A 24,223-nucleotide genomic window follows, 5' to 3' on the forward strand; every position below is an offset into this window, starting at 1 on the left:
TATTTATAGGACACGTGATTAGTCAACCAGTTGCTTTGCTATGGAAAACTATGTTAGGGCGTTGGTAAGGAAATTTTAGTCGTAATGCATTTCTTTTAAGGCACATGAACAAGTCGATACTTTGTAAGAGATGGTCATTAAATTACTAGAGTGTAGGGAATGTGCCATGCTCGAGTGCACTGTTAGATGGTTATATACACAGAAAGAAAAAAATCAATTTGGGAGATGATATAGCTAGAAAGAGAGAAGAGCACAAATTTGAGATGGGACGACCACTTCATTTGAAAGAACGAAAGAATACATCACGATTAGACTATAGTTGTCACACCCCAAAACCTACCAAGATGAGGGGTGACACGGCCGTCCTTCCACCCGAAGGACGCAGCCTCAAACCACAAGGAATCCGACTCCCAAAAAGTCCCAACGACATCGCTCTCGCTCTATTGGCTACTAACCAAGGAACCTGAAAAGATTGAGGAAAAAGAGGGGTGAGCAACCACAGCTCAGTAAGCAGTGCGTATCTCTTCTAAGCAGATCGAGCAACCACTATGCATGTATACATAAAGCCATACCAGAAACTCGTACTTCAATCCAAAGATATAATATATATATATATATCAATCAAATACGAGTTATTTTATTTCATCAAAGCTTTATACAAGTCCCAAATACACGTTTAAATCCATCATCACAATTCAAACTATCAATGGTCAAGTCTATTGATCAATCTCTATAAAAACCACATCAATGATCCATTCCATTGACTAATATCAAATCACACATCAATGGTCTATTCCATTGATAAATCTCATATAACATCACACGTCGATGGTCCATTCCATCGACCAATCTATTGCTCAATATCTAACCATGGTCACGACACAAAGCCTTGCGACAAGGCTACCAAGATTCCCCCCTTGGCAAGGTCTCCACCTACAAAGCTGGTGGCTCGGCCTAGAAGGATATCCTAAACTCGGTATGCATACTCCCAAAGCCCCTCATTGGGCTCACAGCGATATTGAGCATCAAACAATCATCATCCAATATCAGAAATCCAATCCAGAATACATTTCACAAACCAAACAAATAACTTTCTCGCAACACGGCTCATCCGCCATTTCTCAAACCATTTCTCAAATCATTTCATAAATCATAATATGGTTCCAAAACCATTTCATAAATCACAATACACTTCCATAATCATTTCGCAAAGTGATACATATATATCATTTCATAAACATAATTCACAAATTGATATGAGTAACTTTTTGTAACGTTTTTCATAAAACGTTTCTCAAATCATCTTAAAACTCGTTTTATAAATCAATTCGCAACATAATACACATGTATCCGTTAACAATATTTTTCCTAAAACCATTCTCAATTTTCTCAAATCATTCTCAAATATCAAACTTGTAGTAATTGCCCGATCCAGAATTTTATACAACAAATATGCTCCAGTAACTCATATAACACTCAAATTCTTATCATTTTCAAAATATGATTTTATAAACTCAAAGAAGAGATAGCACCACTCACCTGGAATCCCCAAAAATCACACAACGACGCTCACTCGAACCGACGATCTCGTAACCCTAATAATTAAACGAGAATCGATGTCAAAACCAAGTAAAATACTACGATAATTACGAAACGGCCAAACGATGCTTAAATGTTAACAGGACAACTCAAAAGCGCCCACAAATTGCTCATCCAAAACGATTATCCAAATCGTCCGCAACGCGAAGCTTGATCGCCCCATAACTTCCTCCATCGAGCTTCGATCCTAGCAAACTTATAGTCAAAAGAAAGCCCGTTCCGAGTATTACAAAAGCCCCAACTTGGCAGTTCCAAAATCGAGCCAAAAATGGACGAAAATCGACCTAAGAGCCTCTGGTCGCGCACTGTTCACCTTGTGCGGCCAACTTCATAAATTCATATTGGGCAAACCGTAGGTCCAAATCAAGATCCGTAAAATCCCACGGCTCCACGACACCCTAAACTATCAATTCTATATATATATGCCGCTCAACGACTCAAAAATCGGATTTTGCCGCTCGATTTTTCCAAAATTCCGAATTTAAACCCTAAATCGGAAAACTTCTCCGATCGGACGAACGAGGGGCACAAGTGCTTATCGGGCGTTGCGATACGAGGTCGAATCGGCTTGGCGAGGTCCCGCTGCGCAAAACCCTCTCTTCTTCTTCTTCTTCTTCTTCTTCCTTCTCTTTTCCTCTCTCTTTCTTTTCTTCTTTCTCGGTTTTCAGCCGAGTGAGCTCTCGGTCTTCTCTCTCTCTCTTTGCCTTGCTTTTCCTTTTATAAAGCAATTTCCACTTTCTTTCTTTTCTTTGACTTTTCAACCCCTTTTTCTTTTTCTTTTTTTTATCCATATTTTACAATAGTTGATTATATTATTATTCAGAGTTAATGTTTAGCTAGAGCTCATTGTGCATTACAACACCCTGGAGGTCTGCCCTGGCTTAGCCACTAAGTGCAGATGAGATATGTCCCTCCTAGTAGCTGAGGATGTTGAGAAGTGAAACTCTCGTCTGGATTAAGCGTCTGAACATGGAATCCAACTCTAGCTCGAGATCGTCAATGGCTATTTCCGGGGTAAGTACAGCGCAAGTGCCATAAATTTTGTACGAAGGACACTTAAGTGCCATAACTTTTTTTTGGCTCACTTGAGTGCCATAACTTTTAAAAAAAAAGATCACTTAAGTGCCACTTACGAGCTAGTCGTGAGGGCCCGAAACCGCGGCTTTTCCGGCCGAACAATGACCTTCCCGGTGAGGCGAGCATTACCAGCTTGAAGAGGGGGTGTCGGTGAATCATTCCCTGGCCTTCGTTCGTCTCGAAATTTCCGTTTTAGCCTCCGTTGACGAAGGTAAAAATGCTTCGTAGTCACACATTTATCTAGCCGATTTGTGTGACTACGAAGCATTTTTACCTTCGTCAACGGAGGCTAAAACGGAAATTTTGAGACGAACGGAGGCCATGGAATGATTCACCGACACCCTCTCTTCAAGCTGGTGGTGCTCTCCTCGCCGGGAAGGTCACCGTTTGACTAGAAAAGCCGCGGTTTTGGGCCCTCACGACCAACCCCTCTGGCAAGCTAGTCGTGAGGGCCTGAAACCGCGGCTTTTCCGATCGAACGGTGATCTTCCCGGCGAGGCGAGCACCACCAGCTTGAAGATGGGGTATCGGTGAATCATTCCATGGCCTCCGTTCGTCTCGAAATTTCCGTTTTAGCCTCCGTTGACGAAGGTAAAAATTTTTCGTAGTCACACAATTTATCGAACCGATTTGTGTGACTACGAAGCATTTTTACCTTCGTCAACGGAGGCTAAAACGGAAATTTCGAGATGAACGGAGGCCATGGAATGATTTACCGACACCCCCTCTTCAAGTTGGTGGTGCTTGCCTCGCCGAGAAGGTCACCGTTCGATCGGAAAAGCCGCGGTTTCAGGCCCTCACGATTAGCTTGTCAGAGGGGTTGCTCGTGAGGCCCGAAACTGTGGCTTTTCTAGCCAAACGGTGACCTTCCCGGCGAGGCGAGCACCACTAGCTTGAAGAGGGGGTGTCGGTGAATCATTCCATGGCCTCCGTTCGTCTCGAAATTTCCGTTTTAGCCTCCGTTGACGAAGGTAAAAATGCTTCATAGTCACACAAATCGGCTCGATAAATGTGTGACTACGAAACATTTTTACCTTCGTCAACGGAGGCTAAGACGGAAATTTCGAGACGAACGAAGGCCATGGAATGATTCACCGATACCCTCTCTTCAAACTGGTAGTGCTCACCTCACCGGGAAGGTCATTGTTCGGCCGGAAAAGCCGCAGTTTCGGGCCCTCATAACTAGCTCGTAAGTGGCACTTAAGTGATCTTTTTTTTGAAAGTTATGGCACTCAAGTGAGCCAAAAAAAAGTTATGGCACTTAAGTGTCCTCCGTACAAAAGTTATGGCACTTGCGCTGTACTTACCCCGCTATTTCTACCTCTTCCAACCTTTTCTCCAAGTCCTGTAGAATAGTGACATCCCAGACACTGCATGGGTTCCGGCTACTTGAGAACATGAGCTTCGTTGCGCCAAACCCTTTGCCCAATCTTCTGTCCAGCCAGGGGACACTTACTAGGGACGACAGCGACTCCACCACAGCTATGACTGTTGCCCTCACTTCTCTTAGCACTTCCGGCACGATGTTGAGGGTGTGATTGACCGGAGAAAGGTCTAGATTGGAGAACTTGTCTTTCGTTCCTTTCAGTGAGCGCAGGCACTTCACTGTCACTTTCTTTAACTTCTTTCTCCTAGGGTAGTAGCCTGCTACTGGGCTCTCGTTGCCTAGTTCACCACTAGGTGCTCGCCGCAATGAAAACCTTACATCTTGTATGTGCTCCTTCACTAGAAGGATGACCTCTTTGGACGTTCCGCAGGCGTCCAAAATAGTTAGAGACGCTTCTGAGAGATATTGATCCATCTCTTGTGACAATGGCGAAGTAGAGCTTGTTGGGTCGTTGGGGAATGAAGGAGGTCGTTGGAAAAGTCGTGGAGGTCTCTCAGAGCTTCGAAATTTAGGAGTGCCATGCTTGAAAGAAGGAAAAAGAACGGAGTGAAGTGTGAAAGGGGGATCTTGGGTCAGCTTGAGATTTGAGGATGGTTGAGACACGAGTTGATAGAATGCTTTTGTAGACTTAGATACCTCTTATAGACATCTTATGTTTTATGCAGGATCTGAAAGGAAAGGACACCTTTGGTACGGAAAATGTTAATGGGAAACTGGTGGGGAACCAAATGCATCCACAGGAACCTTCCATGAGAGAGAGAGATTTTTGTCAAGATTTTGTTGTTGGTAATCCTAAGAGTGTTAGACATATGTGCACGAGGTAAGGATGCCGGACTGTGTGCTTAATTGGTGAGGCTCGAGAGCAGACAAGATCTTGCGAACTAAAACATTTCTGTATGATTGATCTGATCCAGAGGCAGATCTGACATACTGCGTTGTCCCTAAAAGATAGAACTTACACTTAACAACTAGCGATTTTCTCTCTAGGTACTTGCCAAGCAACACCTAGGAAAGTTCCTGCAGTGAACAAGATTTATCTGGAAGAAATAAGAGCAACTGCAATTATGACGTGACTAGCTGTTCTTATTCACTAAAATTTGAAATCCTTCTGCAAATGATTCTTTCCCTCTTTTAGACCTGCATGGACAGTTCATTTTCTGATTTTGCTCCTCTTTGAATGTTTCTTGGCTTCGGCCAACTGTAAAATCACGTAATTATTGGCATATTTCTTTGTCTACTCTTTTCCTGTTTACTACCCTTATCCAGTCTTTCTTAAAATCTGCTGCTGCGATACCGGCAATTGCAAGGAGTTCGAGAAAACTTTTTGATTCGCTTCACTGGTTGAGAAGTCTAGCAAAATTTAGATAGATAATAAGGTGAGGCTCCAATAAGATTAACATGATGCCTCCCAGTCTAATGCATCTGTTCATGCAAGAACCTGAAAGATCGTAGCCACATTACGCTCCTAGAAATGTCACTGAGTAACCAAAGAGGAAGAGAAGGAACTGGACTGACCAAAGTTAAAATGACAAAGACCTCCGTGGTCCGGACGAACAAAACCGCAAGAAGACAGCCTACATCTAATCTAAGGTGGTTTTTTCCTAACCATTTTCATATCACTGATGTGTGCAGATGGCTGGATATCAACCACAGCCTACATCTTGCATTTCATATTTGCAATGGCTTAAAAGTTAAGCAGAAGAAGATTGGGAAATATTTCCTAGGTGATGTCTATGGCAGTGAGCTTCTGTGATTACTTGACAGATTGATACTCTAGTGAAACTATCAACTGTTAGCTGCTATATAGAGGGAAAAGATGACGGCCATTCTGGAAAGATTGTCGGACTGCGGAAAAAGTAAACACTGATTGGTACAATAAGGACAGACTAGTCGCCTTGAAGCTAATTAGAGGCCATCTTCGTGATCAATAATGCAAAGAGTTGCAATTAAGATAATTTGTTGGAAAAGCTAAGTCGATAAAGACGATTTATTAATTGAGCTAATTACAAAATGTTAAAGTTTCACCTGATACATAAATGATTTTTCTTCAACCTTTTGAGCTCCTAACAAATAATTCCATTGGTCAAACAATAAGCAGACAACTGTAATGGAGAGAGAGAGAGAGAGAGAGAGAGAGTAATTTCAGTGAAGCTTTTTGATTCACATTGTGTCTATCCAATTACAATGTATACGGTGAAGATACAATATACAGACTACCAATTAGGATGCCATACATGGGTTGGCACCAAGGAAACATATGACACTAGTAGTTGATTATATTCAGAAGAGCAGCTCTTGTTTTGACAAGTCTCCTGTAAATGCATTCCAGGTCCTTCTCAATTTCCTGAATACTTGATTCCAATGCCTCCAGTCTCTTGGACACATTGCATACTCGAGGATTAGCGTCTTTAGCTGATTTCAGAACGGTCAATTCAACATCCAGGCCTTCGATTTTGTCATATTCCGCTTTCTCATCACATGATATGTGTTTAGGTGACAACATATTTGAGACCAAAGACCAACCGATAGGCTTTGATCTTTCCCTTGGCCCTAAAAGGACATGTAACAGGGACTCAAATACTGTTAAGCTGATTTCTTCAGCTTCTCTTAGTATGCTGAGAGTAGCCTCAGGATTCGTGTGTTTTCTCAGGTTATTTTTCCTCTCCATCTTCTTCAAATGATCCAAAAGCTTTGCGACCATCTTCTGCAATCTTTTCCTTGATTTTTTGTATGTCTCGACTTCACTTGACTGTGCAGGATTTCCTCGTCTCCTTCTCCGGAATGATGACTCAAGTTCCTGGATGCATTCTTTCGTCTGTGAAAAAATGTCTTTCACATTCCCACAAACGTCCAATAGCTTCAAAGATCTGTCCAACAACTCTTCCATGGAACTCCTATGGTGTTCATGGGAAAGAGCCTGCTGGTTTAGAGCCATTTGAAGCCAATCATCAATGCAGTCGTACAGATCTTTGAGGCCTCCTAACTTTCGGGGTGCTGATGAGGCCGGAGATGAGGAAGTTGCATCCGATGAATTCAGCCTCTGCAACAGCTCTTCGACAGCTGTTGCTAGAGGGTGACTTCTTGAAGGCAAGCTGAATGAGGTAGAGTGGAGTGTGGTTTTAGAAATCTCAAGTGAATCAGCCATTAAGGTTCTGTGTGATAGAAGGAAGCTTTTCACTCTTGTTTATGCAAACACTGCTACAGAGGAGTTGTTCAAACCAAACACTTCAACCTTGTATATATACAAGGGCTAGAGGACATTGACAAATCAGTATTCTTCCAAGTTTATTTTTGCTGGCATGTGATGTATCGTCCAACTAAGCAGAAAGTGTGTCCCATGGTTTCTGATCTAAAGGAAAACCAGAATCTTCAACAAAAGCGAACCAGCTTAATGTATTAATACAAACAGGGGGTATGCCACCAAAACTCCCAGGCAAGCAGCTCAAGATTAGATGGATATATCTTGTAGGTTTGAACTTGAGCATGTGGAAATTATTCAACTCTGTGTGCGCTAATGCTGCTAGGAGCATGAGGAATCTTGACCGCTTCGAGTAATCACCACAGTTTATGAAAACTAAGTTAGTTTGCTGTTGTGTACAAGTGGTTTGTCCGCTGACTTCCAGACCAGCTAACCAATACCGCTATAGAGAGATAAATCAAAACTTAGGCCACTTAACTTTGTAGATCCAGCAAACATATGATCTGCATCTGCAATAGCCACGACAGCTCAGAGTATTGTTTAAATATTCGTTGACTTGGGAACCTCATCAGCTGTGGTGTTGATGTTTGGGAGAGACCAATCAAGATCCTTCTGTTGGGCTGCGGATCAATATGAAATGATCTGAAATGTAGCAAACAATATGCACGGGTGATATGCCACCGTGATTATAAAAAAAAGGATACCCATTGAATCATGCATTGTTGAATACTGGAATGGAGCCTGTGGATTGTGAAAATGTTTGCGCAATAATATTGCCAATTAAGAGTCAAGTCCTTCCAAGCTTCCATTAGCCGTAATGTCACGGATCAATTGACAACCTCCTGACAATATTCCATTAGGTTTTACATCGATCAAGAAAACCAAAATCCATCTAAAGTGATCTAAATTTTTTTTTGACAATGGGCACGTGTACAATGCCACAATGATTCTCAGAGAAGAGGATGACAATTACTTCACGAATCATTTAATGTTGAAATTGAGCATGTGGGTTGTGAAAACATCTGTGGACTAATGGAGCAAGGGGACAAGTGGAATCTTACAGCTTAAGCTTGTGCAACTATCTTAACGTTATCCGTTTGCCTCATTTATTAAATTGGGTTGATTATTGGTTGAGATGCTTCTAGTCAGTGACATGAAATGTTCAGACTACTCTAAAAGGCATGCATATAATGGACTCCTGGGTTTGCACGAGTCGCTTGTCCCGTCTTCTGGACCAACAACCCAGTCCACTGTTTTGAAAAACTTAGTCAACAGAAGCTTTTAGGGCATCTAGTTTTACAGATCTAACCAAATGCATCCATAGGACCTTCCATGGGGAGAGAGAGAGAGATGCTTTAGAGTTGACTTGTCAATATGTGATTAGAAAACTAAGGCAAGACATAGGTACGAGGGAAGGATTGGTCAGATCTCACAAAGTTGCTTAATTGGCAAAGAGCAGACAAGAAATTGAGAACAAAGTGATAAAACTATGTTCACATTTCTGTAAGATTGATTAAATACAATTGCAAAAGCATGGTAAGTTTATTATAGAAAGCAGGTCTCGTATTGGGTGCTTCCAGGCAATACGTTGGAAGGTACTGAACTGAGAACAGTGCGCAACAATCCATACAGAACTACGACTTCATTAAAACCTGAAATTTCTTTTGCAAATGATATCCTTTTGAAATGGATATTGAATTCGATTTGGAAACATCGGGGGTTGCAAAAAAATACGAGAGCATGTGACCGACTTTCCACTGAGAATTTGGCCAGAGTCAAAGTTAGAGGTATATTGAAATGGATTTCAAAATGTTAGGGTGGATATCGCACAAATTGAGTTATCAGGGGGCAAACTGCCACAACCAAAAAACCTAGGGGGCATGATGCAATTATCCCATATGATAAACCTAGAATATGTCTTAGCTATCAAACTTGGCCTTGTCTGGCACTTTGTGGCTGGAATGGAAGGATTCAGCTGAAGAATCTACTAATCGTACTTGAGGCAATGCTTGCGGAAGAGGAACCTGATACCTGGAGAGTCTCAAATTGAGATTCAAGGAAAACAATCGTTGATGTTATTGAAATTCAGGAATGTTATCTTGTCAAAACAGAAATACTAATTAATGCACTAAGCTAAAAGTATCAAGACGGAACACCTGGAGCAGAAAGTTTGTGTTGTGAAAATGTTAAATTGTCAACCGTCAGATCGAAAAGCTGATTAGATGAGTCTTCCTACAAGAAATAGAAGTAGCTATCATTCATCCGGCTAAAACGCTTGAATTCAGACACCGTGGATATACGTCATTAATCATAACTGTCCATTATGGTTGGACTCTTCACCAACTTGATGTCAAGAATGCCTTTCTTCATGGGGACTTGGTAGAGGAGGTATATATGGAGCAACCCCCGGGGTTCGTTGCTCAGGGGGAGTCTACCAGTGTTTGTCGTCTACGTAAGGCATTATATGGATTGAAACAGTCTCCTCGTGCCTGGTTTGGTCGTTTCAGTGATGCAGTTATTCGGTTTGGTTTGCGACGTTGTACCGTAGATCATTCTGTATTTAGCTCTACTTCCCCTGCTGGGTGTGTTCTCCTGATTGTGTATGTGGATGATATTATCATTACTGGTAGTGATTCTGTGGGCATAAAAAAATTGAAACAGTTTTTACAGGCAGAATTTAGCACAAAAGATATGGGTTGTTTGCGGTATTTCTTGGGCATTGAGGTGGCCTACTCACGTGATGGTATCTCATTATCACAGCGGAAATATGTATTGGATATTCTTAGTGAGGTTGGTTTTCTTGGAGCGAAGCCTGTTAATACTCCGATGGATCCTAATGTGAAGCTTGATGCAGAACAAGGTGAATTACTTCATGATCCAAGTAAGTATCGGAGACTGGTGGGTAAGCTCAATTATTTAACTGTTACCCGACCAGATATCTCTTTTGCGGTTAGTGCTGTTAGTCAATTTATGAGTACTCCTCGTACTACACATTGGGATGCAGTGCTACGTATAGTTAAATACTTGAAGGGAGCACCAGGTAAAGGGATATTGTTCAAGAATCATGGACATCTTGATGTTATTGGCTACTCTGATGCTGATTGGGCTGGTTGTCCTTTTGATAGGCGATCAACTTCTGGTTATTGTGTATTCTTGGGAGGCAATCTTGTGAGTTGGAAAAGTAAGAAACAACAGGTGGTGTCTCGATCGAGTGCTGAGGCGGAATATCGGGCCATGGCTCATGTGACTAGTGAGTTGATTTGGTTGCAGATGTTATTATCCGAACTTAGTATGTCTTCTTCAGCTCCCTCAGTTCTGTGTTGTGATAACCAGTCTGCTATGCATATCGCTTCAAATCCAGTTTTTCACGAGCGCACGAAGCACATTGAAGTAGATTGCCATTTTGTGCGAGAAAAGATTCAAAACAAGGAAATAACACTTCAATACACACGGACTGAAGACCAACTTGCTGATCTTTTCACTAAGTCATTGCAAGGTAGTAGAGTGATTACTTTGTGTAACAAGTTGGGGCTCTTTGATGTTTATGCCCCAACTTGAGGGGGAGTGTTGAAAGGGTAGTTTAGTCTTCTCCATAATTAGTGAGCCATAATGCTCACTATATATATATAGATGATGTAATTTGATTAAGTGAATGACGATTGTGTTTTTCATCAATAACAATCTATTTTAAAATCGGATGAGAAAGAGTTGGGCAATAATATTTGGTACTCAAGTGTTTGTGTCTATTTACATCTTGTAATAATACATTGTTACACTGTACATACTACAAAATCTTTTCCTAATCCTAATGGTTGAGAATGTTGAGAAGAGAAGCTCTTGTCTTCACTAAAAGCCTAAGTAGGCATTCTAAATCCTCTTCGATTTCCTGAATGGTTGACTCTAATGCCTCCAGTCGCTTTAGTACTTGAAGCTTCATGTCTTTGACAGACCTTAGATCAGACAGGTCAACATCCAACCCTTCCATATTGTTGTCATTTACATTCTCTTCGCAGGATACATGTTTGGACAAGACAAGCTTGGAAACCAAAGACCAACCATTAATCTTTGATTTTGCCTTTGCCCCAGATAAGAGACATAACAAGGACTCAAATACCAAAAGACTAATATCTTCAGCTTCTCTTAGCATGCTCAGAGCAGCTTCTTGTTTAGAGTCTTTCTTTTTCTTCTCCACTCTCTTCAAATTCTCTGAAATCTTGGAGATGACTTTCTGCAGTCTTTTCTTAGATTTCATGGATGACTCAGCTTCACTTGGTAGGCCAGAATCACCTCCTCTCTTTCTTCTAAGTGACGACTCTAGCCCCAGAACACATTCCTTCATTTGCGAGAACACATCTCTAATAGTTCCACAAACGTCCAACAGCCTGAGCGATACATCCAACAACTCCTTGATGCGTTTGCTGTGATCATCATGGGAGATAGCCTGTTGAGTGAGGGGTAACTGAAGCAAATCATTGATGGTTTCGTACAAGTTTTTGAGGCCTCCTAAATTTTGGCACACAGATGAGGATGTTTCTTCTGATGATCTCAGCCAATCCAACTGATCCTTGACTGTTGTAGTCAAAGGGTGGCTCTTGGAAGGCAGGCTGATAGAACGGGAATGCCCAGTAAATTTAGAAATCTCAACTGGGGAAGCCATTTTCTTTGACTCTCAGAAGATAGAAGCCTTTCACTGTTTTAGATGTGGATTTTGCTCTTAGAGAAGTATGTTCATGCCACACCTCTTACCTGGTATATATATAACTCCTGGAGGCATTTGACTGTCCAGTTCTTCCCAACTTGACTTCGCTGTCATTTGATGGGTCCTCCAACTTCCCTGACAATGTTATCGGTTTCTGATCTCAAGCGAAATTAGAATATTAGAGAATGATCAAACATGTGTAGTTGGGCAGTGTGCCACCGTGATTCCCAGACAAAAGGATCACTATTAGATGGCCATATAATTTAGGCCTGAGTTTATGTGGGATCTGCAAATAAACATCAACCGGCTTTAAATATTGATACACATATGTGGTATGCCACCAAGAATCCCAGACAAGATGATGAAATGGTTATATCGTTTGTCTTTGAACATGAGCATGTGGAGAAAACTCTAATATCAGTGTGCTAATGCAGCTAGGGGCATGTTGAATCTTGCCAGCACGGAGCTTATAGTATTCAACTTGTATTATTTGTATAATTGCTGCATTTTATGTGAACAGAAGATGTAAATTAAGTAACTTCATGCATATGGGCGAGTGGTTTGTCCACTGACTTCCAGACCAGTAACCTGACACTTCCATAAATAAATAGCTCAACAGTTACACCAGTTAACTTTGCATATCTGTCAAAGCAAATTATCCTCAATGACTCTTTTGACGCTCGTGAACATCTTTTGAAGGCATAAATTGTTCATCCTTATACACTTATCATTACTGCTGATAAAGTTACTCATCAACATGGAAAAAGTTCTAATGGAAAAGGAGTTATTGGGAATGAATCGAATATATATACCTATGGGCTTTCCTACACATACTGAAAAGTAGGATGGATGCTAGAAGCAAGTTCATTTCATCCTTATGTTCTCAACTCGTTAAATTGCAGATACATATATACATAAATATTCGGTTTACACTTTGTTTCTAATAACTTTCACAATACAATTATTATGATATATAGAATGACTCTGTTATCTTCATAACTGTCCAAAAATTAATTGTTACATGTCCTCGATACTCCTGAACTAGCTTAACTATTGGGTTTTCCCAAATTCCCTGTTGCTTTTTGCAGTTGGTATTTTGCTGTTTAATTTTCTTAGTGATGCTCTTGGCATTTCTTGAGCTATGCTCAGCAGGAATCAATTATTAAGTCGAATCAAAGAGTCTGAAGAAGGAAACCCAGGAGAGAACTAATTCGGAGAAACCATTCGTTCCAAGTGTTTTCAGATGGATAAACTCTACTCTAATTACATACATAATACAACTTCACATGCAAGTTACAGCTTACAAAACTGTACGTGAGGCACCATTGATGCATTTCCCTCCATTCATTTAGTCTAGAGGTTAACAATGTTAAGTAAGGAAACTCTCATTTTTAGTTTGTGCCTGAAAATGCACTCCAGTTCCTCTTAAATTTCCTGAATGTTAAAATCTGGCACCTCCAAATGCTTTAATATATTGCTCACTCTATGGTTGACATCTTTGAATAAACCCTGTGAGAGCATTTCGATATCCAAGTGTTGCAGTTTGCTAACATCCTCTTCTCCCTCCCGTGATACTTTTTAGATGATGATAGCTTTGAAAATTGATGACCAGCCTTTAGGTTATGATATTGTCCTCACCGGGAGCAGAAAACTGCTTGACTAATGTCTTCTGCTTCTCTTTGCATTCTCAGAGGAGCCTCCAGGTTAGAGTCTTGGTACTAAAATGACTATAGGAAATTGGTGGGAACCAAATGCATTTGCAGGAACCTTCCATGAGAGAGAGAAGAGAGAGAGAGAGATTTTTGTTAAGATTTTGTTGTTGGTCATCTTAAAACTATGGTTAGACATTTTGGCACGAGCTAAGGATGCCAGACTGCTTAATTGGTGAGGCTTGAGAGCACACAAGATCTTGGAGATTATAAGAGAATAAATATTGTGCATGTTTCAGTATGGTTGATCTGAATTTAAAGCAGATCTAATATACTGTGTTGTCCCTAAAAGACAGAACTTAATAGTGCTCTCTTCCTAGGTACTTGCCTAGCAACACCTAGGAAAGTTCCTGCAGTGATCAAGATTAATCTGTATAAAATAAGAGGCACTGCGATAATGACGCGATTAGCTGTTCATATTCACTAAAATTTGAAATCCTTCTGCAAATGATTCTTTCCTCTTTTGACTCGGATTTGTATACAGTATGGACAGTTTCTGATTTTTCTCCTCTTTCAACGTTTCTGTGCTTCCGCTGACTGTAAAATCAAGAAATTATCGGCACATTTGTTTATCTACATTTTTCCACATTGCTAACCTTAGTCAACCTTTCTTAACATCTGCTGCCTATTGCAATGAGTCTGAGAAAGCCATTCGATTCGCTTCACCAGTTGAGAAGTCTAAAAAATATTTAGATTGATAATAGCAAATTAATTAACATGATGCCTCCCATTGTCTAATGCATCTGTTCATGCAAGAACCTGAAAACTTGTAGCCCTTCTCCTAGAAGCATCTCATAGAAAGAAATGAGAAACCAAAATGGAAGAGGAAGAACTTGACTGGCCAAAGTCAAAATCATGAAGATATCTGTTGTCCGGATGAACAAAACTGGAAGAAGACAGCCTACATCTAATCTAAGGTGGTTTCTTGCTAACCATTTTCATATAACTGATGTGTGCAAATGACTGAGATTGGTTATATCAATTACTGCCTTCATCTTGCATTTCATAGTTATGCGATGGCATAGAAGTTAGGCAGAGGAAGATTCAAAAATATCCCCTAGATGATGTATAGAACAGAGAGCTTCTGTGAGAACTTGATAGATTGATACCATCTTGAAACTATTAACTGTTAGCTGCTATATAGAGGGAAAAGAATATGGTTATTCCAGAAATATTGTTGGACTGCCGAAAAAGTAAATACTGATTGGTACAAAAGGTCGGACTAGTTGCCTTGAAGCTAATTAGAGACCGTATTCATGATCAATAATGCAAAGAGTTGTAAATCAGATTATTTGTTGGAAAAGCTGAGTCGATAAAGACCATTTATTCATTGAGCTAATTGCACAGATGTTAAAGATTCATTAATACATAAATGAATTTTCCTCACCCTTTTGAGCTCCTAAGAATTAATTTTATTAGTAAAGAAATAAGCAGAAAATTGAGAGAGAGAGAGAGAGAGAGAGAGAGAGAGAGAGAGAGAGAGAGTAATTTCGGTGAACTTTTATGATTCACAATGTATCTATACAATTTACAGTGTATACGGAGAAGATACAATGTACAGACTAGCAATATTTTTAAGGATGCCATAGATTGGTTGGCACCACAGAAAAATATGACACTAGCAGTTGATTATATTGAGAAGACCAGCTCTTGTTTTGACAAGTCTCCTGAATATGCATTCCACGTCCTCCTCAATTTCCCGAATGCTCAATTCCAATGCCTCCATTCTCTTAGATACATTGTCAACTTGAGGATTAGCATCTTTAGCAGATTTCAAAATGGTCAATTCGACATCCAAGCCTTGGATTTGGTCGTATTCTGCTTTCTCATCACATGATATGCGTTTAGGTGACAACATATTTGAGACCATAGACCAACTGACAGGCTTCAATCTTTCCCTCGGCCCTGAAAGGACATGCAATAGGGACTCAAATACTGAAAAACTGATTTCTTCAGCTTCTCTTAGTACACTGAGAGTAGCCTCAGGTTTTGAGTGTTTTCTCAGGTGGTTTTTCTTCACCATCTTCTTCAAATGATCCAAAAGTTTTGCGACCATTTTCTGCAATTTTTTCCTAGATTTGATGTATGTCTCAACTTCACTTGCCTTTTCAGAACCCCCTCCTCTCCTTCTCCGGAATGATGACTCGAGTTCCTGGATGCATTCCTTTGTATGTGAAAAAATATCTCTTACGTTCCCACAGACATCCAATAGCTTCACAGAACCATCCAACAACTCTTCCATAGAACTCCTATGGTGTTCATGGGAAAGAGCCTGCTGGGTTAGAGGCATCTGAAGCCAATCATCAATGCAGTCGTACAGATCATTAAGGCCTCCTAACTTTTGGGGTGCTGATGAGGCCGGAGATGAGGAAGTTGCATCTGATGATCTCAACCTCTGCAGCTGCTCTTCGACAGCTGTTGCGAGAGGGTGACTTCTGGAAGGCAAGCTGATTGAGCGTGAGTGGCCTGTGGTTTTAGTAATCTCCAGTGAATCAGCCATTTTTTTTTTTTTTGAGGTTCTGTTGATAGAAGGATACTTTCCTCTGTTCTTTATACAAACACGGCTACAAAGGAGTTGTTCAAACCAAACGCTTCAACCTTGTATTTATACAAGGGCTAGAGGACATAGACAAATCAGTATTCTTCCTAGTTCATTTTTGCTGTCATGTGATGGATCGTCCAACTAAGCAGAAAGTGTGTCCCATGGTTTCTGATCTCAAGGAAAATTGGAATCTTCAACAAAAGGAACCAGCATAATGTATCAATTCAAACAGGGGGTATGCCACCATGACTCCCAGACAAGCAGATCAAGATTAGATGGTTATATCTTGTAGGTTTGAAGTTGAGCATGTGGAAATTATTTAACTCTCTGTGTGCTGATGCTGCTAGGGACATGAGGAATCTTGACAGCTCCGACCTTATACCATTCGAGTCCTTTCTATCAAGTAATTACCACGTTCTATGAAAATTAAGTTTGTTTGCTGTTGTGCACGAGTGGTTTGTCGGCTGACTTCCAGACCAACTAACGAATGCCGCTATAGAGAAATAAATCGACATTTAGGCACTTAACTTTGTAGATCCAGCAAACATATGATCTGCATCAGCAATAGCCATGACAGCTCAGAGTATTGTTCAGATATTTGTGGCAAACACTACCTGGCATACTCATCAAATGTGGCATTGATGTTTGGGAAAGATCAATCAAGATCCGTATGTTGGGCTGTGGATCAATATGAAATGATCGGAAATGTAGTAAACAACGTGCACGGGTGGTAAGCGACAGTGACTATTAAAAAAAATGGATACCCATGAGATCACGCATTGCTCAATACTGATGTGGAACTCGTGGGTTAGGACAATGTTTATGTAATAATATAGCCATCTAAGACTCAAGTCCTTCTGAGCTTCCATTAGCTGTCACGTCACAGATCAGTTGACAACCTCCTGACAATGTTTCCATTAGGTTTTAGATCGATCAGGAAACGGAATCCAAACGAAATGTACCTACAAAGTTTTTGAAAATGTGCACACATGCAATGCCGCAGGGATTCTCATAGAAGAGGATGACAATTACTTCTTGCATCGTTTAATGCTAAAATTGAGCGTGTGGGTTGTGACAACATCTGTAGACTAATGTAGGAAGGGGACAAGTGGAATCTTTACAGCTACAGCTTAAGTATGTGCGACTATCTTGAAGCTATTCCTTTGCGTCAGTTATTACATCACGTTGACTATTGGTTGAGATTCTTCTAATAAATGACATGAGATAGCCAGACTACTCCAAAAGGCATGCATATAATGGAGTCGTGGGTTTGCACGAGTGGCATGTCCCGTCTTTCAGACCAACAGCCCAGTCCACTGTAAATAAAAACTTTGTAATAGGAAGCTTTAAAGACATCTAGTTTTACAGATCTAACCAAATGATCCATAGGAACTGCCATGGAGAGAGAGAGAGAGAGAGAGAGAGAGATGCTTCACAGTTGACTTGTCAGTATGCGATTAGAAAACCATGGTTAGACATAAGGGTAGGAGGGAAGGATTGGTCAGATCTGCCAAAGTTGCTTAATTGGATAAGAGCAGACAAGCAATTGAAACCAAAGTGATAAAATTATGTTCACATTTCTATAAGATTGATAGAATACAATTGCAAAGCATGGTAAGTTTATTTAGAAAGTGGGTCATGGTAAGTTTATTTAGAAAGTGGGTCTCTTTTTGGGTGCTTCCATTTTGGAAGGTTCCTAAACTGCGAACAGAGTGCAAGGATCCATACAGAACTGATACCGATTAAAATCTGAGATTTCTTTTGTGTACCAAATAACTTGGCCTAAAGGTTGATTTAGTTCTCAGACACCGTTTATATGTCTTATAATCATAACAATCTATTTTGAAATTGGATGAGAGAGAGTTGGGCAATAATATTTAGTACTCAAGTGTTTGTGTCTATATACATCTTGTAATAACACATTGTTACACTGTACATACTACAAAATCTTTTCCTGATTGGATAGACACCATGTAGACAAAGACCCTAATGGTTGAGAATGTTGAGAAGAGAAGCTCTTGTCTTCACTAAATGCCTGAATAGGCATTCCAAATCCTCCTCGATGTCCTGAATTGTTGACTCCGATGCCTCCAGTCGCTTTAGTACTCGATGGTTCATGTCTTCGACAGACTTTAGAACAGAGAAGTCAACATACAAGCCTTCCACATTGTTGTCATTTACGTTCTCTTCGCAGGAATGTTTGGACGGGACAAGCTTGGAAACTAAAGACCAGCCATTGGTCTTTGATTTCGCCTTTGGCCCAGATAAGAGACATAACAAGGACTCAAACACCGAAAGACTGATATCTTCAGCTTCTCTTATCATGCTAAGAGCAGCTTCTTTGCTGGAGTCTTTCTTTTTCTTCTCCACTCTCTTCAAATTCTCTGAAATCTTGGAGATGACTTTCTGCAGTCTCTTCTTAGATTTGATGTACGACTCGACTTCACTTGCTAGGCCAGAATCACCTCCTCTCTTTCTCCTGAGTGATGACTCTAGCTCCTGCACGCATTCCTTCATTTGCGAGAACACGTCTCTGATAGTTCCACAAAAATCCAACAGCCTAATCGGTCCATCCAATGACTGCTCGATGCAATCGTGGGAGATGGCCTGTATAGTAAGTGGCAACTGAAGCAAATCATTGATGCTTTCGTACAAGTCTTTGAGGCCTCCTAAATTTTGGTTCACGGCTGAGGATGTTGCTTCTGATGATCTCAGCCTATCCAACCGATCCTCGACTGTTATGGTGAGAGGGTGGCCCCTGGAGGGCAGGCTGATAGATCGGGAATGCCCAGCAAATTTAGAAATCTCAACTGAGGAAGCCATTTTCTTTTGACTCTCAAAAAATTGAAGCCTTTCACTGTCTGAGATGTGGATTTTTCTGTGAGAGGAGTGTGTTCATGCCATACCTCTTACCCTGGTATATATATATATATGACTGCTGGAGGTATTTGACTGTCCAGTTCTTCCAGGCTCGAATTTGCTGTCATTTGAATGGTCCTCTGACTTCCCCGACAATGTTATCTGTTTCAGATCTCAAGCAAAATTAGAATATCAAACAAAGATCAATCATCTGCACTTGGGCAGTGCGCTGCCATGATTCCCAGACAAAAGGATGACTATTAGACTGTCGTATCATTTAATCCTCAGTTTATGAGCATTTGGAATATGTGAAAAAACATCAACAAGGCTTTGAATACAGATACACACAGGTGGTATGCCACCAAGAATACCAGACAAGAGGACGAAAAGGTTATATCGTTTGTGTTTGAACACGAGCATGTGTAGGACACTCTAGGGTCAGCGTGCTGATGCAGCCAAAGACAAGTGGAATCTTGACAGCACTGAGCTTATAGTATTTAACTTGTTTTATTTGTACAATCACCGCATTTTATGTGAACATGAGAGGCATATTAAGTTAATTCATGCACGTGCACGAGCGGTTTGTCTGAGAGACTTCCAGACAAGTAACCTTATACTTCTATAAAGAGATAGATCAACACTTACACCAGTTAACTTCGCAGATCTGTTCTGACCAAAAATAAAACTTGGCAGATCTGTCAAAGTAAATTTCCTCGTTGATTTTTTTTAGCATGTGAACTTCTTTTGAAGGCATAATCTTGACTTGAAATTGTTGATCCTTATGGATTTATCAGTGTTATTGATAAGATTCTTCTGCTGCTATAATTACTCTCCTACATGGAAATAATTCTAGTGGAAAAGGAGTTATGACGAATGAATCGCATATATACCTTTTAACATTCCTAGACATACTAAAGATAAGATGGATACTAGAAGCAAGATCATTTTATCATTATTTTTTGAATTATTTAAAGTGCATATACATTCAGTTTACACTTCGTTTCTGATAATTTTTACAATAAAATCATTATGAGAAATAGGATGACTCTGTTTTCTTCGTAATGGTCCAAAAATGAATTGTTACATGCCCTTGATACTCGTGAACTAGCTTAACTATTGGGGTTTTCCCAAATGCCCTGCTTCTTTTTTCATTTGGTAAGTCAAATCAAAGAGTTCAGAAGAAGAAGGAAACAAAATATCCCAGGAGAGAACTAATTTCGAGAAACCATTAGTTCCTAGTGTATTTTGATGTATCAACTCTACTCTAACCACATATGAGATACAACTTCATATTCATGTCACATCAAACAAAACAGTACAGGAGGCCTCCATGGATGCATTTGCCTCCATTCACTTTGTGAGGACGTTAACTGTGACATCCTGATTTTTCATTATAATATTTATGTGGCATTAGAAATTTTCGGTGTCTGAAATTAATACTTAGATTGTAAAGCAAAGTATAATTTATCGTAGAATTTAGGTGGACGCGTATAATTCTTTGTTAGACAGTAAATTTGTGCGGCGCAGATTCAAGAATGTAATCGTTCCGAATTCGACGTATTTAAAATTTATAAACGTTGGTGTGTACGTTAATAGTAGAGCGGTGTTAATTAATTTACCATCGCCTTAATTATTAATGTGCGATATTGTTAATTTAAACTCTAGTTAATTATTGTTAATTGGTGTTATAAAAAAGAAGAAATTCTATTTTTATTTTAATTCCTCACATGACCTCTCTTTAGACACCAAGAACTCCCGTGGCTTATGGAGAATTTATGCATGGCCACTTGCCACATTTGAAGACTAAAAGCATGGCCACATGTCACTTTTGGAGAGTTCAAGCATGCCACATGTCCTTCGTAAGCTAAGCTTCTTACGCTAACAAGACACATAACCATAATCCATCATTACCTTGACCATTAGTCAACTCTAACAAGTTCATTACCTTGGCCATAAGTCATCTCTAACAAGTCTTAATTTCATATTCACTAAAGTTTGAACTCCTTCTGCAAATGATTCTCTCTCTTTTGACTTAGATTTGTATACAGTGTGGACATTTTCTTTTTTGATTTTTCTCCTCTTTCAATGTTTCTTTGCTTCAGCCGACTGTAAAATCAAGTAATTGTCGGCACATTTGTTTGTCTACTCTTTCCCTTATGACTATCCTTATCCAAACTTTCTTAAATGCTGCTGCATTGATACCGCCATTGTGGGGAGTTTGAGAAAACCTTTTGATTCGCGTCCCTAGTTGAGAAGCCTAAAAATAATTTACATTAATTATAAGATGAAGGCACCGATTAAATTAACATGATGCCTCCCATTTTCTAATGCACCTGTTCATGCAAGAACCTGAAAGATTGTAGCCACATTATGCTGCTAGAACATAGCAGGAAAATGAGCCAGCAAAAAGGAAGAGAAGGAGCCCACTGACCAAAGTTAAAATTATGAAGATCTCCATGGTCTGGACGAGCAAAGCTGGAAGTGTTAGTGGTCTGCCCTAAGAATCAATCAAGGTTGATACTCTAATATTAGTTGTGGATTAAATTGTGTCAGAAAATCGACCTTCACTATACTTAGGTAATCATAATGTCTTGCTAAAGACCTCTTATGACTTGTGGGCCAAAAAGGGTTTTGAGCACACTGTTAATGTTTAGTGAACCTACAGGGTCGCACACAAAAGCGAACTGAGTTAATATTTTATGTACGCCGGGATCTACTTAAAATAAAAGTAGATTTTAATTTATTTTCCTATTCAACTTATCTACGCGGTTGTACACGTTATGAGATAACGATTAAACGTACGATTGAAGGTGGACGGTTTGGCGGGCCCAAATCGCGCGGCCCACTTCTTCTAATTCCGCTGGATAATGAGGCTGTATAAATAGATAGAGAATCGTTCTCTGTCTAGGGATTTTCGACAGAGTATCGAAAATCAAAAAGCGTTGAAAAAAAGGAACTTCAAGATCTTTAGCTAGCACTTGGATCGTTGGAGACTTCTATTCGCGTGTGTGAATACCGGTAGAGGCGCAACACTTGAGGCGCTAATCCAGACACAATCAATTATCAATTTACGTTCGATTTGCAAAAGGTACGTATCGAACTTCTGTCTCGATTTCAATATACACATGGATCCTGTCTAGGGTTCTAGGGTTCTAGGGTTTCGGTTTACAAATATATTCCGCTGCGTTTTAACAACTGTGGAACCCTATGTCGAATCCCTACAGGAAGAAGACAGCCTACATCAATTCTAAGGTGATTTTTTACTAACCATTCTCATATCACTTATGTGTGCAGATGACTGGGATTTGTTATATCAACCACTGTCTTCATCTAGCAATTCGTGGTTCTGAAATGACGTAAAAGTTGAGTGGAAGAAGTGGCAAATATTTATTTCCTAGGTGATGTCTATGGCAGAAAGCTTTTGTGATAACTCGACAGATTGATACTCTGGAGATACATCAACTGTTAGCTGCTATATAGAGGGAAAAGACAGATGGTTATTCTAGAAAGATTGTTGGACTGCGAAAAAAGTAGATACTGATTGGCACCATAAGGACAGAGTAGTTGCCTTGAAGCCAATTAGAGGCCGTCTTCGAGATCAAGAATGCAAAGAAATGCAATTCAGATAATCTGTTGAAAAAGCTGAGTCAATAAGGATCATTTAACTATTCAGATATTTGCAGAAATGTTAAAGATTCATTGATACATAAATGATTTTTCACCCTTTTGATCTCCTAAATATAATTTGATTAGTAAAGCAATAAGCAGACAATTGTAATAGAGAGAGAGTAGTTTCAGAGAACAATTTTGATTCCCAATGTATTATCCATTTATAATGTATACGGCGCAGACACAATATACAGACTAGCAAAATTTTTAGGATGCCATACATGGGTTGGCACCAAGGAAATATATGACACTGGCAGTTGATTATATTGAGAAGAGCAGCTCTTGTTTTGACAAGTCTCCTGAAAATGCATTCCAGGTCCGCCTCAATTTCGTGAATGCTTGATACCAATGCCTCCAGTCTCTTGGATACTTTGTATACTTGAGAATTTCCGACTTTAGCAAATTTCAGAATTAAATTATATCTCGAGTTTGGGCCCGTACACGATACCCAATCTGCTCTCGGAGCATTTGTCAATATGCTGAAATGAGGAAGCACGACCGCGGAGCATTTAATGAGAAACGACGCGTGTTCTGAGCAGACGAAAGAATTATCCAGCCTTGGAAATTCTTTCGTGGCCGAACGTGGAGCATTAATTGAAGAACATATTACAAAGTCTTCGTCTTCTTGACTTTTGCTCCGTCTCTTTCTCCTTTTGGCTTCTTCTGTCTTTGCTAATGAACGAAGAAAGAGGAAGGGCCATGTGCAAGAACGTCTCCATTTTTCCACCTCATTTAATGCATGCACATTGATACCCATAGACGCATATTGGAGGGTGCCCATGCTGCTTCAGAGGCTTGTCTTGCGGGCGCCGAATGTCCTCTTGTATTTTGTCATCCATTGTGGGCGCCTGTGCTGCCATTTAATGGTGGCCACTCTTTCTCACTGACCGCAAGCTCTTTTATATTAGGAGAGGAGCTCTCATCAGAAGCGAGGTGAGAAGTCCAGAGAAGTCGACAGCTCAAGAGAACATAGGCGTGAGCTCGGAGAGATTTGTGCGCAGAGAGAGTCCATTGAGTTGAGTTATTAAACACCGTGGATATTGGATATATACTAGGGTTAGGAAACATTCTAGTATATGAGTAATTGTAACTCTGTAATTCTCCGATTTATTAATTGATTATTTGTTGATTCTCCTTGTGGACGTAGATTCTGACATTCGGACCGAATCACGTAAATTGCTCGTATCCTTTTATTTTTCCTTGTTTTATTTCTCTAAATTTCTATGGCCCCTAACTTAATTGCAAAATTACGATCCGCTTCCGCCAGGTCGCCGATTAAAACAACACAACTCAACATCCAATCCTTCGTGTCGTATTTTGCTTTCTCTTCACATGACACACGTATAGGTGATAACATATTTGAGACCAAAGACCAACTGACAGGCTTCGATCTTTCCCTTGGCCCTGAAAGAACATGCAACAGGGACGCAAATACTGAAAAACTGATTTCTTCGGCTTCTCTCAATATGCTGTGAGTAGCCTC

The 24,223-nt window shown here is 40.1% G+C and overlaps 4 protein-coding genes across 4 annotated transcripts; all 4 read right to left on the minus strand.

The window, feature by feature from the left end:
- Nucleotides 1–2,445: 2,445 nt before the first annotated feature.
- On the minus strand, nucleotides 2,446–7,480 carry LOC115669177 (uncharacterized). The gene is made up of 3 exons (XM_030590464.2): nucleotides 6,328–7,480; nucleotides 3,998–4,562; nucleotides 2,446–2,654 (listed from the first exon to the last, which is right to left on the minus strand). The coding sequence occupies exons 1-3, from the start codon at nucleotides 7,206–7,208 to the stop codon at nucleotides 2,514–2,516; spliced, it is 1,587 nt and encodes a 528-aa protein (XP_030446324.2). The 5' UTR covers nucleotides 7,209–7,480; the 3' UTR covers nucleotides 2,446–2,513.
- A 3,587-nt stretch (nucleotides 7,481–11,067) lies between these two features.
- LOC115669353 (uncharacterized) lies at nucleotides 11,068–11,919 on the minus strand. The gene has a single exon (XM_030590581.1). It carries the CDS (start codon nucleotides 11,917–11,919, stop codon nucleotides 11,068–11,070), a length of 852 nt encoding a protein of 283 aa, XP_030446441.1.
- Nucleotides 11,920–15,288: 3,369 nt separating this feature from the next.
- LOC115669938 (uncharacterized) lies at nucleotides 15,289–16,170 on the minus strand. Its single transcript, XM_030591122.2, has one exon. The coding sequence runs from the start codon at nucleotides 16,168–16,170 to the stop codon at nucleotides 15,289–15,291; it is 882 nt and encodes a 293-aa protein (XP_030446982.1).
- Nucleotides 16,171–18,075: 1,905 nt separating this feature from the next.
- Nucleotides 18,076–19,039, minus strand: LOC115670091 (uncharacterized). Its single transcript, XM_030591293.2, has one exon. The coding sequence runs from the start codon at nucleotides 19,033–19,035 to the stop codon at nucleotides 18,199–18,201; it is 837 nt and encodes a 278-aa protein (XP_030447153.1). The 5' UTR covers nucleotides 19,036–19,039; the 3' UTR covers nucleotides 18,076–18,198.
- Nucleotides 19,040–24,223: the final 5,184 nt, after the last annotated feature.

Source organism: Syzygium oleosum, unplaced genomic scaffold, assembly GCF_021117445.2.
Source record: "Syzygium oleosum isolate NSW1041296 unplaced genomic scaffold, Sole_v2.1 Sole_v2.22, whole genome shotgun sequence".
NCBI lineage: Eukaryota > Viridiplantae > Streptophyta > Magnoliopsida > Myrtales > Myrtaceae > Syzygium > Syzygium oleosum.